Source organism: Eleutherodactylus coqui, unplaced genomic scaffold (genome assembly GCF_035609145.1).
Source record: "Eleutherodactylus coqui strain aEleCoq1 unplaced genomic scaffold, aEleCoq1.hap1 HAP1_SCAFFOLD_28, whole genome shotgun sequence".
In the NCBI taxonomy this organism is placed as follows: Eukaryota; Metazoa; Chordata; class Amphibia; order Anura; family Eleutherodactylidae; genus Eleutherodactylus; species Eleutherodactylus coqui.
In genome coordinates, this window is record NW_027101783.1 from 442,557 (window position 1) to 461,400 (window position 18,844).

General features: G+C 44.1%; 1 protein-coding gene across 1 annotated transcript in view; it reads right to left on the bottom strand.

Moving 5' to 3' along the window:
* Positions 1–540: 540 nt before the first annotated feature.
* LOC136591280 (lysosomal-associated transmembrane protein 4B-like) overlaps positions 541–18,844 on the bottom strand; it is an 85,834-nt gene continuing 67,530 nt past the window's right edge. The window contains exon 7 of the mRNA XM_066588496.1: positions 541–3,095. Coding sequence (XP_066444593.1) covers positions 3,021–3,095 — 75 coding nt within the window. The 3' untranslated portion in view covers positions 541–3,020. The remainder of the gene's footprint in view (positions 3,096–18,844) is intronic.

The window sequence follows — 18,844 nt, forward strand, 5'->3', positions numbered from 1 at the left end:
GTGGTAGTGCTGTATATTAGTAAGTAAGTGGTTAAGAAATATTATACAGGGTCAGACAGGCCCTCCTGAGTACTAGAATATGTTCCAATGGGCCTAGACTCTGAATCAATAATGGGCTCCTAATTCAACAGAGACCCAAAGGTTCAGTAAAAGACCCTGTTTAAAGTTATAAACTAACAACCCCATGTGAACCAGTATAGTTGCATGAGAGATCCTCTAGAAGTGTCAATCAACAATTACTAATTGGCAAAAACTGCCGTCGAAGGAACCTGGCACAGATGGGTCACAATGTCTGTGAGAGCTGTAATGGGTTTTCAAGGAACAGAAGTAACTAAAAACCAGATAAGAACCTAAAGGGGTTGTCTGAGATGTTAAAACCCTATTCTCCTTGCATTAACATAACTCACCTTTCTCAGCCCCCTGCTGTATCCTGCCCCTTCCCTCTGATGTTTGTAGGCTGCCCCCAGGATGTCACAGGCTGCTGCAGCCAATGACAGAGCTCAACGATTGGTCATTGGCTGCAGCAGCCTGTGACATCCCATAAATAGGCGGGACTACAGCCTGTAAACATAGAACAAGAGTGGAGGACCGAGCAGTGTTGCAGGACACAACAAGGAGTGGGAATAGGTGAGTATATGCCAGTTAGTTAGGTTATTGCATGGCGAATAGGGGTTTAACATGAAATAACGAATCAGACAAACCCTTTAAAGGGCTTACCTGGTTGTTGAATAATTTTTTTTAAGTATAGCTTCAAATCTGTTAAAATAACAAAAGCAGGGGTACTTACCTGTCCTCTGTCCTGGAGATCCAGTGCTGCTTCCCCGCAGTCCTTTCGGTTTTTGTCACGGAATGGATCCTACCTGACTGCTACAGTCTATCAGAGGCCACAGTGGTCAGATACCGCTCTATTGGCATCATGACTTACAGCATTTGAGCAGTGATGCCAGGAGAATGGCACCTGACCACTACGGCCTCTATTTGCCTACAGTGGTCAGGGGGTATTCGCTTCACAACAATGACCGGATAGACCGTGGGGCTGCAGCACTGCATCTCTGCGGCAGAGGAAAGGTAAGTACCCCTGCTTCTGTTATTTTAACATATTTGAGACTATATTTAAAAGTCATTTGGACAACCCCTTCAAAGGGATTGTATACTTAACACTATTAGGTCGTATGGATGTCATGGAAAGGTTCTTGCTCTGGGGGACTCTAAAGACATGACTGGTAATATTGCATTTCCTCTCTAGTACTCCAGGACCCCTGCAACCAACTCATTGTCACTTTGGATGGACAACTCCTTTATACCAAAGACAGACATTCCCCAAGAAAGCTGCAAGTTGGCTGATTCTATACCTGTGCGTAGCCTCCACTTTAGGCTTCATTCCCACGAGCGCATAAACGGCAACGTTTTTACGTCCGACTGATCTACGCGACCACCTGAGGCATTGGTTTCCAATGCATTCGTTTACACGGGCAAATATACGGCGCGTAAATATGTCGGACCGTCAAAAATGGAACATACGGGACCGAAATACGGCCGGCGTATATACGGGGTCTAAAAAGATAGTTCTGTTACTATCTTTTGCCCGATATATGGCGGCGGTTCCCATAGACTCCTATAGGAGCTGGAAAAAAAAGGGAGGGGAGGCATTTTAGCAGCATCCAACGCTGCAAAAAGATTTACCGGTGCCTATATATAGGCACTGGAAGGGTGCACAGGGTTTTTGCAGAGTGATGGTTTTCCGGGTGCGACGTATTTTTTTCGCCAAAAATGTTGCCCCCTGTCATGGGAAGGGGCGAGAAAATGCTGTCCGTTATTGTGGAAAAACGGCTGTTCATGCAATTTTATGGCGCGGCCAAGAGTACGCAAAAACGCATACGCTCGTGTGAAAGAGCCCTTATGGCCAGGATACGCCTTTATGAATGTTGATGTATTTGGGCTCTAGCTGCCTATCTATCTATCTATCTATCTATCTATCTATCTATCTATCTATCTATCTATCTATCTATCTATCTATCTATCTATCTATTATCTTAATTAGTGGTTTTCCCTGTCAAACCTAATTACATGGATGATTCGTCCTATAGACATGTATTTCTGTGAATCATCTTTTATGTCTATACGCTGTAAAAAACAATTTTAGAAACAATTTTATCAACACTTTCTCACTATAATGTAAACAGCATATGAACGGCCATGCAAAATCTGATTTTCCTTTAAATTGAACATGCAGGTTTCACTAATAGCTTAAAGTGGTTTTCTGGGTTTTCCGTAAGTAAGGCGAATTCATTGTATAATAAAGTACATTAGCACGATGCAGACCTTTCCGTTATACAACAAATTAGCTTTATTTGCCAAAAAACTGGAAACCGCCTTTAAATATGGCAGTCATATGTAGATAATGTTCCTATTTTATCTCACAAGATAGAACTCGTCATTTTTGTACAATAGAAAGCTCTACGTTACATCATGCACCCTGATTATGATTACTATTCTCTTGTATTAAACTATGTCATGTTCTAGCTCTATGCTATCTAGATGTTGCTAACTAGAACATGTGAATAGACAAAAATACAGTGGATGTAGAACAGTGTGTTGGATCCTATATACAATATCAACATTGATTCCATATGTCATTCCTCTATTAAAAAGCAAATGAGACCAGTAAGTGCTGATTTGGGCATAACCGGTAGGTAAGGATACAGAGGCTACAGTATACAGATTGCACAAATACACACGTCTCAAGAGGTTTCACAGTACAAAGCCAAGGTAAAATACTGGGTGAGATGTACTGGGCTCCTCTCTTACAAGTTGACCCAGTTCTTAAGACCTGGTTGTCTTGCTTATGAGTGGCGCCTAGTACAGCTACCTTATATTATGCTAACTGACAATATATTTGGTAGTGCTGCTGTTCAGTAGGGTATATCCTGTGAATGAAATGTACTATTGCCCCAGTGCCTCGGCCATGTAGTAAGCTGCTGCGTGAAGATTCATTCTGACGCTGGACGCCGTGTCTATCATCAGGCGGAAACATAAGGTGGAGGAGGTTCTTTAGCTGCTCCGGCCACGTTGTCATCATAGTGAGGTAGGAGAACCTGAACAAAAAAGAAAAAGGGTCTGGTTAAAAAAAAAGGGAAGATGCTGAAAGTCTTATTTGAGGATCGGCATATTGCCGAATGTCCTTCCTCAAGTTGAGATAGACTTGTTGCTACATCCAAATATACAAAGAGTAACAGTCGAGCAGTAGAAGAAGAAAATGTGTAGCTTTATTAGGTTATAAGGCAAATTAAACCATCTCCATGAAAACACTGGTTACTCATATTGAACTTAATCATAGTACTAAAAGTTGCACCCAGTTCCTGGCTGCAATCTTAGAATCATATTGTAGACTGGTAGAGTTGGAAGGGACCTCCAGAGTCATCTAGTCCAACCCCCTGCTCAGCGAAGGATCACTAAATCATCCTAGACAGATACTTGTCCAGTCTTTGTTTGAACACTTCCATTGAAGGAGAACTCACCACCTCCTGTGATAACCTGTTCCACTCATTCATCACCCTCACTGTCAGAAAGTTTTTCTCTAATATCTAATCTGTGTCTCCTCCCTTTCAGGTTCATCCCATTGCTTCTAGTCTTTCCTTGTACAGATGAGAATAGGGCTGATCCCTCTGCACTGTGACAGCCCTTCAGATATTTGTAGACAGCTATTAAGTCTTCTCTCAGCCTTCTTTTTTGCAAGCTAAACATTCCCAGATCCTTTAACCGTTCCTCAAAGGACATGATTTGCAGACCGCTCACCATCTTGGTAACTCTTCTCTGAACTTGCTCCAGTTTGTCTATGTCTTTTTTAAAGTGGGGTGCCCAGAACTGGACACAGTATTCCAGATGAGGTCTGACTAAGGAAGAGTAGAGGGGGATAATGACCTCACGTGATCTAGACTCTATGCTTCTCTTAATAGATCCCAGAATTGTGTTTGCCTTTTTAGCTGCTGCATCACATCATTGACTCATGTTCAGTCTGTGATCTATTAGTATACCCAAGTATTTTTCCCATGTGCTTCAATCCTTCATTTATTTTAAGACCTCACTCCCGATATGCAGTTTGCAACCTGCTCCTAGTTTCAGATTTTTCTCATGTGACGAGCATGTCCTTACTAGTAATATTTTGGGATGTTTGGTCTGTGTGTGCAGGATGCTGCTGTCTTCACTAGTACTCTTGTATCAGAACTGCTTTGTTCCTGGAATGATTTACCTTTCTAAAGCCCATCAGGGGTCTGCCTTAGGGCTTCTTCAGGCGAGTGTATTGCAAAACATGCTCGCTCCTGCTCAACTTTTTTGCACAGTGAATAAAGGTACTTTGCCTACGTGCCTGCGCACAATAATGTCTGTATTTGCACAGGCACCAGTATTTCACATGGGCGGGGGAATAACCCCTACCTTGATTTAAATGGCTATTAAACCAAAGGAGATGCCAGTGTGCATGGGTTTGAGCAGTTTATTGTGCATACCGGTGTGTATATACATGTACATTTTGGCACCTCCCATAGACCTCTACAGGGCTCTTTGGTGCGCAAATGCGCATAAAATAGACCTTGTTCAGGAAATGAGAATGAACCCATTGAAATCAGTAGGTTCTATTCTCCATGTATTGCGCATGTGATTTTTTTTTTTGCGTGCAAAAACGTGCGCAAATACGGTCATGTGAAGAAGCCCTGAGGCTATATCTACATGGGAAAAGTCAGACCTATGACTTAATCAGATTAAAAAAGCACCACTTGCATTGCTGTACATGTGTGCTTCCAATAGTCAAATCACATAGCAGGGAAGTGCAATGTGATTTTTTTATGCGCATACAAAAGGCACTTATGAGAACGAAACCATTAAAATCAATGGGTTCTATTATCTGTGTTCCGAGCATGCAGATTTTGATTGTGTGCAAACACGGCCGTGTAAAGGAGCTCTGAGGCTGGGTTCACACGGGCCGGAAATGCCACGGAATTTCCGTGCGGAAAGTCTGCCTGCAATCTTAAAGGGGTTGTCCCGCGCCGAAACGGGTTTTTTTTTTTTTCAACCCCCCCCCCGTTCGGCGCGAGACAACCCCGATGCAGGGAGGTAAAGAAAGCTCACCGGAGCGCTTACCTGAATCCCCGCGCTCCGGTGACTTCTCTACTCACCGCTGAAGATGGCCTCTTCCTCCGTGGACCGCAGCTCTTCTGTGCGGTCCACTGCCGATTCCAGCCTCCTGATTGGCTGGAATCGGCACGTGACGGGGCGGAGCTACACGGAGCTACACGGAGCCCCATAGAAGACTGCAGAAGACCCGGACTGCGCAAGCGCGGCTAATTTGGCCATCGGAGGGCGAAAATTAGTCGGCACCATGGAGACGAGGACGCCAGCAACGGAACAGGTAAGTATAAAACTTTTTATAACTTCTGCATGGCTCATAATTAATGCACAATGTACATTACAAAGTGCATTATTATGGCCATGCAGAAGTGTACAGACCCACTTGCTGCCTCGGGACAACCCCTTTAAGCCTGAGACTAAACAGCAAAGTGGACAAAATTTGCAAAAATCTCGTCCACACTCTGCGGACAGTCCGCTGCGTCCAAGCCACGCTGAGACTGACATACCGCGTGGAATTCAAAGCTGTGGCATGCCAATTGTATTGATGTTTCCACTGCGGACTCTCTTTTTTTTATCGGCGAGATGGCCACAGCGGAATAACCCGCTTTCAAAACCCATGTCAAATGTCTCTGGACTTCAGCTGTGGGATTCTCAAGAAATTTCTGTGCGATCCCGCTGCAGACATTCCGCGGGATTTTGGCCCTGTGTGAACCCAGCCTTACTGAGAGAAAAGAGGTGTAGAGGATAGAGAGCTGATACAGCAGGGAGTAGTGTGCTGTCAGATCTATGTTTGAAGTAACAGGACAACCAGCCATGTGAAGGAGTTACACAGACTCTACAGCAGTAAAATGGTTGGAAATGTTTAATGAAGACTAGTTAGAAAGTTGCTTAATTTTGGTTTTAGCAATCAAATGAACGAAAGCTATTATAAGTCTGACTATACAGAACATGCTTTCTGGAGATAGGAGTATCTTAATTTCTTAAAACATTTATTATATAGCTTAAGAGAGTAAAACCAATCCTTTCATTTTTTTATTGCTGACATCTGCAACTGTATAGACATGCAGTCGTTTGTAGCTCAGCCATCTGTTTGGTGGACCATTGGAAATGTACTGGAGGAGAGGAGAACAGTCTAAACAGTATGTTTTAGGAAATGATATAATCACCAGCAGCCAGCCAAAATTAGAATAGAAGAGACATTTCTGTTGCTCGTTGTACTTATTGCATAGAGGATTCTCCAAGCTAAATACAATTGCATCCAACTCTTAACTGTAAGGAGTTTCTGAATCAAAAATGCTTTTTGTGTACTACTAAAATGCAATTCTACCCCTGATCTGGGGCCACAGAGGATTCGCATATCTCCCAAGTTATAAAACACTTTTTCAGGAAAAGTTGTAACTTGAAACTGCTGGGCCCAGGGCAAAATCTGTAACAGAGCCCCCAACTATAAGGCTATGTCCACTCAGGGCAGAATTTGCTGTGGAATGTTTGCAGTCGATCCACCATGCAAAATCCGTACCATTGGTATGAATTTGCACTGTTTATGCCAATGATCTTTTTTTTTGCAGAATTTACTCCCGCATTTGAAGAGGTGGAATTCGCACTAATCGACATGCTGAGGATTTACATTCTGCACTGCATATCCATTTCAGTAATACATTTTTCTGCAGCGTGTGAACGAGATTTTTAAAATTTTGTTCACTTTGCTGTAGATTTTCCTTGCAGGGGGTCCACAAGAAAACCACGCAGAAAATCCACCCAGTGTGAAAATGGTCTAATGCTTCATTCATAGTACTGATATCACTCTATGGGGAAGAGAGACGTTATGGACCCCCTAAGTCTCCAGGGCTGGGTGCAACTGTAGGCTCAACTCTTTTTTGACCCACATATAAATGGAAACCCTGAACTGAGCCCTAACACAGTAGGCGTGAATTGTATGTACTGTTAGGAGATGTTATGTGACATTGTCATGTACCTATTATTTGGGACTGTGGAGGGACTTATTGCAGTCTGCTGCCTGGTGGGGGCCCTTTGCTCTTGCTCAAACTTGCTCAGATGGACTGCTGTTGGAGATCTCGCCACCACAGTCTCCACAGTGCAGATTCATTCTCCATGCCTGGACTTTCTCCTCCTGAGTCCTAGCCAGCCTTCGTTACATCTGGATACTGGACGTCAGCCAGAAGCTTGCAACAATAGGCTGCAGATGAAGAGAATGGCCCACCAGCAGCATTCAGACAACCAACTGGAGTTGAGAAGATGGCGCATCATCATTACATCAGGCGGGACCCACTGCTGCATATGGAGCCAGGCAACTCACAGCAAGTTATAAGATGTTAGGACTGACTGAGTGAATCTGACATCCTGCCACTTTTCTTTCCATTAGGAGCTGTCGGCAACTGGGGAGGGGGTTGGGAGTGACACCCATATGGCCTCACAATCTATCAGCCGGTAGCTGTTTTCGCCATGTGGGGAGTAGGAGCCACTGGCTCCTGTCAGCTGTGACTGTTGGTATGAAATGTTTAGGCGCCTGCCGGGGCCCTCCGGGGAATTCACTGGCTCCCAGGTGGGCCAGTCTGAGCCTGCTGGGGGTTATAACTACATCATGAAAGAAAAAATAATTATAGGAGTGGCGCTTTAAGCATCGCGCCTCCTAAGGTTTATTTGAGTTTATTGTTGTGTTTGTCTTTTTTGGGTAGCTTCACATGGGTGGAATTATTCTTCAAGAACGTCGGGAATTTGTGTTCTTGTGAAAAATTCAGCCCAAAAACCTGCAGAATTGTTGTGGAATAATTCCTCCCAAGTGCAATCACCCTAACTGCACAATCTTGAGTGGGGCCCCGTTAAAAGAGTCAAGAACCACACCCGGAATGGACCCTCCTACACACTGTTTGCTGAGGAGTTCTGTAAATAGATACATTATATCATTAGTGTCCCTCTTTGGCATCTACACTGTAGCTAGATACACAGTATTTTATTGCATTCTCTCCGGAGAGTTTCTTGTGTTGCAGAAGGCAGACATTGCCTAACTAATGTGGAAACTTCAACAGAGAACACAGCTGCAGCTTCCAAACACCATTACTAGTGCTGAGATCTTCCTAGAAATGTGACCGCATTATCAATCTCTATGTCTGGGATGCAGCAGGTTCATTCAATATGAGTTTGTAATGCACCAGGGGAGTTCATGTCAGACCTGGGAGGGACCTCATTTGTATTACAGTATATTAGGTTTTATTAGGTTTTGAGCAAAGTCCTCTGAAATACTGTCTCATTTATAGCAAAATTCTGGAGTAAATTCATCCACTGAGACAAGTTCTGGCTCTTAGCTGTCTTTTATGACCAATGCCTGGAGAAAGCCAACTTGAAGTGTTATCTTAAGTATATTACTCCATATTTTTTTAAAAGCTGTCATGATATCTCTGGTACTAAAGGAAATTCTTAAACAGGTTTTCAATGGACAATTCTATTTTGTTAAAAGGGTCCCATGACTGTAAGCAGATCATACAGTGTTCTGTCACTGGGACCTCCAACAAGCAGCTGTAAGGTTATAGTCACATCGGTGTTGGAGCCTCCAATGCAGAATAGCACAGCGTACTGGTCTGTTTTGTCCAGTAAAATGTTTGAGGGCACGATAGAAACCCAACGGGCCCCATTGCAGTTAATGGAGTCCTTTGGTGACATTTGCACTGGATCTGGCTTTGATATAGGAGCCGTACAACAAAAAGAACTAAACAATGATAATAAGGAGCGCTGGTGTGAATCCAAACTAATCTTTAAGCATAACCTAGTATTAAGTTGTCAATTAACCTACAGCTCCACCACAGGGAAATGAAGCATTACCCAGTTCCCATTAAAACCAATGGGCTGTTCCTGTAGTGCATGAACGTGAAAGGTCCTCCAGGCCCAAAGATCCCCTCTCTAGCTGCTCTCTGCTCCAGTGAATATATGAGGGTCCTAATGAGGGACCGCTTCTGTTAAATCAGTGTTCTTTCGGTTTCAAGAAAATATTGCTTATGTACACAAGCAATAGCGCAGCGTTTTTTTTCAACGGGACTTTCTAATGTTAAAATCACATCGCACAAAAATTGCAAGTTTGTGCTTTTGCGATTTTTGTGTGATGCAATTTTAACATTAGAAAGTCCCATTAAAAAAATGCAGCGATATTGCAGTGTTAAAAAATACGCTAGTGGGTAAAAGCCATTAGGCTGAAAAAAAAGATATGTCCATCTACTTCAGCCTAACATCTTCAATGTAGCTCAGTGGTGAGCACTTTTGCCTTGTAATGCTGGGGTCTTAAGCTCAAATGTCATTAAAGGGCATCAACTTTAAAAACCTTCATAAAGTGATTCCCATTCGTCAAACTTGAAACTACAAGTCCCACGCTGCAAGTGCTAACAACCAAGCCTCCATGCATGTGCTTTCATTGGCAGAGAAATAGAAGAGCAAGAAAAATAAAACACGAAGAGAACATAAGAAGATAATTCAGACAATGACCCTTAGGCTGAATTGGATTCCAACTCGGAAATCTCACAGCGGAATCAGACCCTGTGCGCCAGCATTGACCCTAGCGTACCTGTCTTGAAGTCTTCTTTCTGCTCTGCGGATGTGCCATCTGGCGCGCCGCCGCACATACGCAGTGCAGACAGTGGCGCCAGTGATAACGCAGATCTGCTGCGACTCGCCACGGGACAGACGGCTTTCATTGACTGCAATAAAAGCTATCCCTGCAAGGCTCGCACTAGAATAGGACATGCTGTGATTGGCCCCCACAAGCAGAAAATTGCAGTTGATTTCTGCTGGTGGGCATGGAAAAGTGTTTTCCATAGCATGTCCTATGGGGCGGTTTGGGGCTGCGGGATCCGGAACTCTTGCTCCGGATCCCACAGTGCAAATATGGCCATGGGCATTGGACCTTAAACACACTCGAACCTGCAAATCCACCATTGCAAGGCAGCAGTACTGTAGACTGAGCCATCATGCTCAAGAAGAAAGAGAAGAAGAAACACAGCAAGAACATACAGATGTTGCCCATAGTCAGATGTGAACCTAAAATCTTAGTGTAAAAGGTATGATGGCTCAGGTGCTGGAAGTTGTTGGTTCAAATCTGACCAAGGGTAATTTCTGCATTGGCTTTTTATGTTTTCTTTGTCTTAATTCTTCTTGTTCTTACATATCTCTGCCAAGAAAAGAACAAGTATGGTGGCTCAGTTGTTACCATGTAGTACCCCAGAGTTCGGGTCCCACAGCACTGTCATAGCTGCCTCATGTAGAATGTCTATGTGAATATGTGTGTGCCTGTGTATTAGTGTTTTGTTATGTGTATTGGCCTTGTTTGGGTCCCTAAGTGTTAATGTTTGGTGTTGCAGAATGCACCCTAACCCACTCTGTTACCTGTCAGTCACCCCTAGCTAGGACTGGGATTGGGTGGAAGTTTCCCTCTTAGCCCAGGATTGGTTAGTGGGGAGAGTATAAAAGGTCAGAGCTTGGGTGGAGTCACGGTCAGAGTCAGTCAATCAGTCTGAGAGAGAGAAAGTTGGAGTCTAGCCCAGTCTAGAAAGGGGGTAAGTGAGTGTGGTCTAGGCTAGTCTGGGAGCCCAGGCCTGGAGAGTACACAGTCTAAGCCTGCGGGCCAGCCACAGAAAAAGTCTAGCCATGGAGCCAGCAGGAGGAGAAAACAGCAGGATAGAGGGGAGTCTTCGTCTTGTCTTCTTCAGCCTTGCCCTGAGAACTCATTTGCCAGGGAAGGTCTGCTTGTCAGCGAGAAGGAAATCAGCCACTGCAATCGTGAATTTCACCTGTCCCTCCATAGTCGGAAGTCAGAGTGTCTACAGGAGAGCCTGCACTGTTTTCCTCCATTCCTCCACGAATAACCCCCTACCTCATCTCTACTTAACCTGACCTGTCCATCTCACTCCTACAGTAAGGGATTAAGAGACTACATGTATGTTGCTCTTTATGTCTACCAAGTTGTTATGGAAGTTATTGCCTGTTGCAAAGAAAGTGTGAATATTGTCCCAAGTCTGCAAGAATTCAGTAAACTGCGTGCCTTCGGTTTAACTGCAACCTATTTGGACTTGTCTCTTTATTTCATTATTCTAACTCTTACAAAGGCACTGGCGTCACATCAGACAGTACATGAACTAATTGTCATTGCCACAAACTCCATTGCAATCCACCTGCTGCACGAGCCAAGAATACAGGCAGAGTAGCCACCACTGTGACACAGTTAGAATTGGCGCAACCACTTGGGCTACCCATCAGTCAACTTCGGCTCGCTGCCTTCCAGCACCGGAATTGCATGTTTAAGTCTGACCAAGAGTGATAGCTGGATGGAGTTTTTCAAAGTTGATGTTGCCCTTGATGAGATTTGGACCTAACACCAGACTATTGTAAGCAACTGTGCTAACCACTGAGCCACATTCACTGAAGAGCCGTAACCACTGAAAAGCAGATTGTCTTCAGGTTTCATCCGCCTCCCATCAAGTACAATGCATTAAACAAAGGATCCATCTGTATTCTGTTTCCAAAGCTGGAAATAAAAGCTCAGCAGTCTGCACTTTTGATCCAGTGTAAGAGACGGAAATTATAAAAATGAATTGAAACTGAAGACTTTCCGCTTCAATGCTTTTCTATGGGCTTTTAACAGTTAACAAATGAAGAACTGAAAGACTTGTTCTAATTCTCTATTTAAAAAAACGGGTTCATCTGATTTTATGTACATGTAAGAGACACATACTTCATGTCACCTGCTGTATGGAACTTTTTGATTAAAGGGAACCTCTTTTCTACCCTTTGAACTATCTTCAGTGTGCCAAGAGGGCACAAGCGTGATCGTTGGCTCCTAATCAACGTTGGCAACAAAGCTGTACCGCTTCCGCAAACTCCACCCATAGGGCAACTATATCTCTGTATCCACACTGGATTGGAGATACTCCACACACAACTCTCTTCCACAACACTTGGCTTGCTCTGCCCACCTTTCTGTTTCCGGTCGGTGATTTCCCGCTCAGAGCCAGCTACAACTTATGTCTCCCACCTCTTAAACAGACAGGCTTCATTACACATAGACGCATCCAAAACATTAACCCTTTCCAATCCACTGTCTGACGTCTTCCAACATTCTGATTAAATCCTGTACAGTTCTGATGCCGAAAGACATCCGGCAGGGTATTCTTACTGTATATTACTGGCCGCTCTGTTGTCAAGGGCCTCTGCGGCATGTCACATACTGCAGTACTGGTTCTAGCCAGCAGATGGCACCATTGAAAAATAGAAGAAAGAGAAAGCCTCTTAGGAAACCCTGAATCCAAACTTGGGTTGCAAAGGGTTAAAACATTGATATAACAAGTCAGAGAATGTATCCTCTTATAGATACACATTACAGAAGGAGGTTTAGTGTCTGACAGCACGCCAGAGATGGTTTAATTGGTAGAAAAGAGGTGACAGGTTTCTTTTAAGTAATAAATAATCAAATAACATTAAAGTGAGGCAACTCTTTCACCGTTATTTTAATCCGCAACGTTCAAATTTATGACGTTTAATAATAGTAAACAAGGGGTAATAAAGTCTAAAATAAAAGCAAAAAAGGACACAATGAGTGTTCTTTGGGGGGATTATATCATAAATGACATTTCGGAAACTACTGCTTCTGTGCAATGACTAGGAATAACATATTACATTGTAATTTATGTGTTTTGGGGTTTATGAGAACATGTTTTCCTGTACCTCACTCAATCTCCCTCTTTGGGGACCAAATAATCACAGAGTGGTATAGTCTGCAGACAGGAATTTGGTCTTCCCACCGAGATTTATAATGATGTTCTTGGCTGCACTCGGACAGAGAGTCTATGAATCAGTAGTTGGAACATCCAACAGTGGGTAACCACATGCAGTTGAGTCCCGTATGTTAAGCCAATATTCACTAAGTAAGTGTAAGACTCCACACGTTACCGTGACTCAGTTATCAGGACTATATTAAACTTCACAAGGCGTTCACATCCCATTACCACATATTACAAAAGCCTGTTAATTAAAATCTGAAGATTGGGGATGGTTTGCTGTTTATTGCCCCATTCAGCATACAAAATCCTATAGCTAAGAACAAGATTTTCATTCTAACAGCCATTACATCGTGCATTTTAGAGTCTATATAACAGCCACAGCAACTGGTTTCCCAACTTCCACTTAATTTAGATTCAAAGGGTTCAGGATGGGAGGTTGACATGTTACAACCAGATTACAGATATGCGGCTAAAGCATGGTAAATGTGAAACCAGCCTAATTATGTAATAGGAGATAAAGATAGGTGAGTACTGCCAAGAATTGGTGCTCAACGTAGGGCCAATTTGACCTGGAGCTGAAAAACTGAATTGAACTGGTTGCTATGGGCATGCTGCCTGACAACTTACACAGTTTATTATGCAGTTGTCAGGTAGCAACCGGTTCAATTATGCACTGTATCTTTAGAAACAGGCTGGGATCAACTTCCTAGATGGATTAATGCCATGTTCACTGCCAAAAAGGAGAAAAAACAGGCATAATTGAAAAATAGCTGAATAAAAAATGTCATGACAACATGCCATTCAACCGTCCCAATTCCAGAGGGGCAATTCCAATTTTCAGGTGCTGTTCCACCATCCTGGGCGGCATGCAGTGTACAAATTATGTCATCGTCATGCCATCACATAACCTTCACGTACTACCAGGCTGTTACATGTGTACTGAGAGCAGGTGACAAAGGGAGTAGTTGAGCTATGTTCTGCACAGAGTCATGCTGTATCCTGCAGCAGCATAAGAAAGTTTGTCCTTGTGGGCTGGAGTGTTGAGGGGCAGGGAAAATCGGTGGACTACAGAGGGAACACAGCAGCTCTATTACTTTGGGAGGGCACACAGGGGCATTGTTACCTTGAGGGGGCACAGAGGGGTATTAACTTTCTGAGGGGGAACCCAGTGACACTATAGCACACAGGGGCATAATTACTTTGAGCATGCCCAGAGTGGTGACATTAGAGGTGTGGCTTAATGAAAAAAAACAATAGCTACGCACATCATAGGGATTGGCCTACTTTACAGCCTTTGAAAATTGGGTGGTTTGTGACAAAGATATATCTTTAACATACTCACTTAATCAGCCAGACTGTCTAGGAGTCTCCAAAAATAAGGGGAGTCTCCTGGACACCTCACAGAGCAAGTAAGTCTTCTGCAAAGCAGCATATGAACCTCATAAAAGGGGTCTCAGAACAAAAAGTTGCCCAGGTGTTACATCATCTGGGCGAGTTATCTGAGGAGAGACATTCCCTATAACCCTTATCACCTAATATTATTATATTTAATGTGGTTGTCAGGTTGTAAAATATTTATGAACAATCCTTAAGACGGATTATCAATAGAAAATCGGCAGAGGTCAGTCGTGCAGCACCCCTGCTGAACAGCTGTGTGCTGAGGCCAGCATGCTCATGCACTGAGCTGATTTCTGCAGGAAGCAGACAGCTCTGTTCTTACTGCAGTGGCCAGGCTTGGTATTGCAGGCCAAGTTTTTAGGAGAACCTGGCCTGCAATACCAAGCCTGGCCACTGCAGTAAGAACAGAGGTGTCTACGTGCTCCCAAAATAAGCTCAGGGCATAATTGCACCAACCCCGTAAACAGCTGCTTGGCATGGATCCAGGGTGACAGACCCCAACTTATCTACTATTGATGATCTATCCTGAGGATAGAGAATAAATAGTACACAACCAGACAACCCATTTAACAAGAACTACTACGGTAGGATACAATAAGGAATATTATAAGGAATAATAAAGAACTCTCAGAATATTGTGGAAGAGAAAGAAAAACTGATGAGAAAAGAGCCGGGATAAGAATATTATGACACATAAAGACTGAGCCGAAATCTGTTATACAGCGTCTATACACAAAAGGCTAATGGTTCCACAGAGGGCTCGTCTCAGAGGAACGCTCTGTCACATTAATGAAATTGAATCCTCTTCTGAATAATGCATTTGTGCTTGATGGAAAATACACAGTGTTTAATCTGCAGGCAGACCATGAGCATTCAGATGTACAGAGCTCTGATTAGATGGAGGTGTTTACTGAGAAGCTTCTTGATGATGTCATATTCTGCTAAAATTCGATCACTTTCTTGTACTTCACTTGTCATTTACAAGATATTTCTAGCAAGCATCAACTGCAAATGTTGGTCATGTTTGGCATACAAATAGGGAGCTACAAAGAAACACAACCTGGTGTCATTATTATAGCACATGAATGTACCTGGGATCAGGGGCGTAAATAAAGGCTCAGGGGCCCTAATGCAAAAGGTAAGCTGGGCCCCCCCCCCCCTCTATCTGTATCTGTACCCATAGCCATACCTAAACCATGCTGCACAGAGGCAAAGCTTGAAGCTTCTGGGCCCCAATGCAAAACCTGTAACAGGGCCCCAAACTATAATGCTTTATTCATAGTACTGGGCTCCCTATATGGAAAAGAGAGGCCTTATGGGCCCCCTAAGGCTCCTGGGCCGGGGTGCAACCGCATCCCCTGCACCCCCTATAGTTACGCCCCTGCCTGGGATCCTATTAAAATGGTTCCCAATCATGTCCACCATGCATCTCAATGCTTAGAGCCCTGTATATAGATGTTTTTATGTGCAGTCCACATAGGAAAAATTGTAGGTATGTTCTACCAGATGTTGTATACCGTATATTCCGGCGTATAAGGCGACGGGCGTATAAGACGACCCCCCAACTGTCACCTTATACGCCGGGAATACAGCGGAGCAAAAAAAAAAATCATTACTCACCTCCCCCGGCATTCTGCGGCGCTGCTGCAGGCTGTCGCTCCCTCCTGGTCCCCGGCAGAGCATTGCTTTCTGAATGCGGGGCTTGAAATCCCCGCCTCCAGAAAGCTAATACTGTGATTGACTAACACACGCCGTCAGCCAATCACAGCCATTCAATGACGTCATTGAATGGCTGTGATTGGCTAAAACACACATGCCTTCAGCCAATCACAGCCATTCAATGACATCATTGAAAGGCTGTGATTGGCTAACACACGTGTGCCTTCAGCCAATCACAGCCATTCAATGATGTCATTGAATGGCTGTGATTGGCTGACGGCGTGTGTTAGTCAATCACAGTATTAGCTTTCTGGAGGCGGGGATTTCAAGCCCCGCATTCAGAAAGCAATGCTCTGCCGGGGACCAGGAGGGAGCGACAGCCTGCAGCAGCGCCGCAGAATGCCGGGGGAGGTGAGTACTGCTTTTTTTTTTTTGACACTTTTTTTTTTATTACCGGTGTATAAGACGACCCCCGACTTCAGAGCAGATTTTTGGAGGTTCAAAAGTCATCTTATACGCCGGTATATACGGTAACTGTCTTCAATGTTTCTAGGGAGAAACGTGGTGCAATATATGGGAGTTAGGCCTCCTACACACAGGCAGGTTGGACCCCGCTTGCCGATATAACGCAGTGGGGTTCGTCCCAATGCCCGGTCGGTGACCCCGGCTTACCTTCCGGCGGCTCTACACAGCGCTGTGAATGTGCTGTCGGGCACTCTGCCATGCTTGCGCAGTAGCGGAAGTGCCGCGGGATGGCCGGCTGCCATTGACTTCAATGTAACCCACACAAAATCGCAGCATGCTGCAATTTATTCTCCACAAGCAGAAAATCACAATCAATTTCCGCTCGTAGAGATGAAATGGCGCTTTGCCATTAAATATTATGGGCTGTCTTTGCTGCGGAGTCCGGAGGTGGACACCCACCATGGATTCCGCAATGCAAATACGCCCGTGTGCAGGTGGCCTTATAGTGGAACTATACAACCTGCAAGAGAGCTACATTGTGCACACTGTATTACAAGCTGCAGTGCACTATTAAGGGGGTTTAAATGATGACTTTATGGCATATCAATCAGAAATGTTAGTGAGGCTCCTTGAGCTGCAACCATTGGAGATCATAACCATGTCTTCAATGAGAGTTAGACATCATGTAGGTATAGTAATCACAGGCAGAAGCATGAGCCAAAGCTCTTGGGCTCCATTGCAAAATCTGTAACAGGGCACTCCAACTACCATATGGCATTTACTGCATATGGCTGGTATCTTCACACAGATCCAGCAGTGCTAAAGTATGCTAGTCTGTTAATGAGTTGCGGCTCGATGTGGCTATACTAATTGCATGGCACTGTAGCCATTCACTGTGAAAGCCAAAAAGGCATCCAGCAGTCTGCACTACAGATGTAGTATGCCATTGCCAAACATTCTGCTGCTACGTTTGCACACCCTAGAGCTACATTGATGCTCGAAAGTTTGTGAACCCTTCAGAATTTTCCATACATCTGATTATATTTGACCTAAAACTCCATCGGATTTTCAAAGAAGTCCTAAAAGTAGGTAAAGAGAACCAAACCAAACTAAATCAAAGAATTCTGACATACACATCATCATTGTTCAGTGTCCCCTGACTCATGAACATTAACATTAGCTAATGTGAGAAAGGGATTAAGTTGGTTAGAGGTTGAATTCATGAATGGGTGAGTGCTGCTTCTGATTGGCTGAGCGCAGGGACCAATCAGAGGCAGCTCTCAGCTGTCATTCAATAGCTGAGAGCTGCCTCTGATTGGTTGCAGTGCTCAGCCAATCAGAGGCAGCCCATTCAGGAGGCGGGGATTTTAAATCCCCACCTGCTGAATACTCCTCAGAGCAGTGCAGGAGAAGAGCTGGATGCAGAGAGGTGAGTATAGATTTTTTTAAATACATTTTTAGGATGGTTTTCAGGGAAGGGCTTATATTTTAAGCCCTTCCCCCAAAATCACTGCAGCGCTGGCCGGCAGCCCATTGTTTTCAATGGAGCAAGCTGTATTGCCGGCTCCATTGAATTCAATGGGAGAACATTGTTCTCCCCTGCCACAGCTGTGACAGCTGTGGCAGAGGATCATGATCTTAACTATATGTTCTAAATGGGGTCAGCGCCGCATAAGGTTTTGCAGAAACCTACAAATCTGATACTAGTGTTCTCCTAGACATGGTCTCCCACCCCCATAATATTACCTAAACTCCCATCATGCTGAGATATCTTGGCTTCTCAGCATGGTGCATGGGTATTTTTTTCTGGTTAGTCAATAAAGATAATCTCTGTAATGCTGTCCTCTGTGTTTTTTTACAGAACAGTATTTAATATCTCGTAGGCTTTTCTGGGTAATATGACAACATGCCAGTTTTCGTGTAGATCATGGTGCAGGGGACAAGGCCAAGAGGAGCTAGAAAATGTGCCAAACTGACTACATACACAAGCAAAATATAACACACCTTGGCATGACAGAGAGTAGAGTATTTGAGGAAACCTGCTGTCATCCCCTCTGCTGCTGAAATATGAGGGAATTAAGAATCCACGGAGGTATGTCTAATACTCCCTGGGTCCCTTGTGAACTTGGCACTTGTACACAGCTTGACTCTTTAGATGGCTCCAAGCGCTCGATCTACCATTGATCCCTATGGGAGGTGTGCAGGCACAGCCTTCTGAAAAGAGTTGAGCTGTGTGAGCGCCAAGTTCACAGGAGCACAGCGCTGGAACAGGGGACCCGGTGAGAACACATACCTCCCCAGACTCCTTGTTCCCTCACCTTTGAACACCTTCACATAGTTTATGTTTCTCAAAGCTATTGACTGAGGCCCTTTAAATGGGTTCAATTTCCTTGCAGGCCCACCACAGGAGAGATGAAACA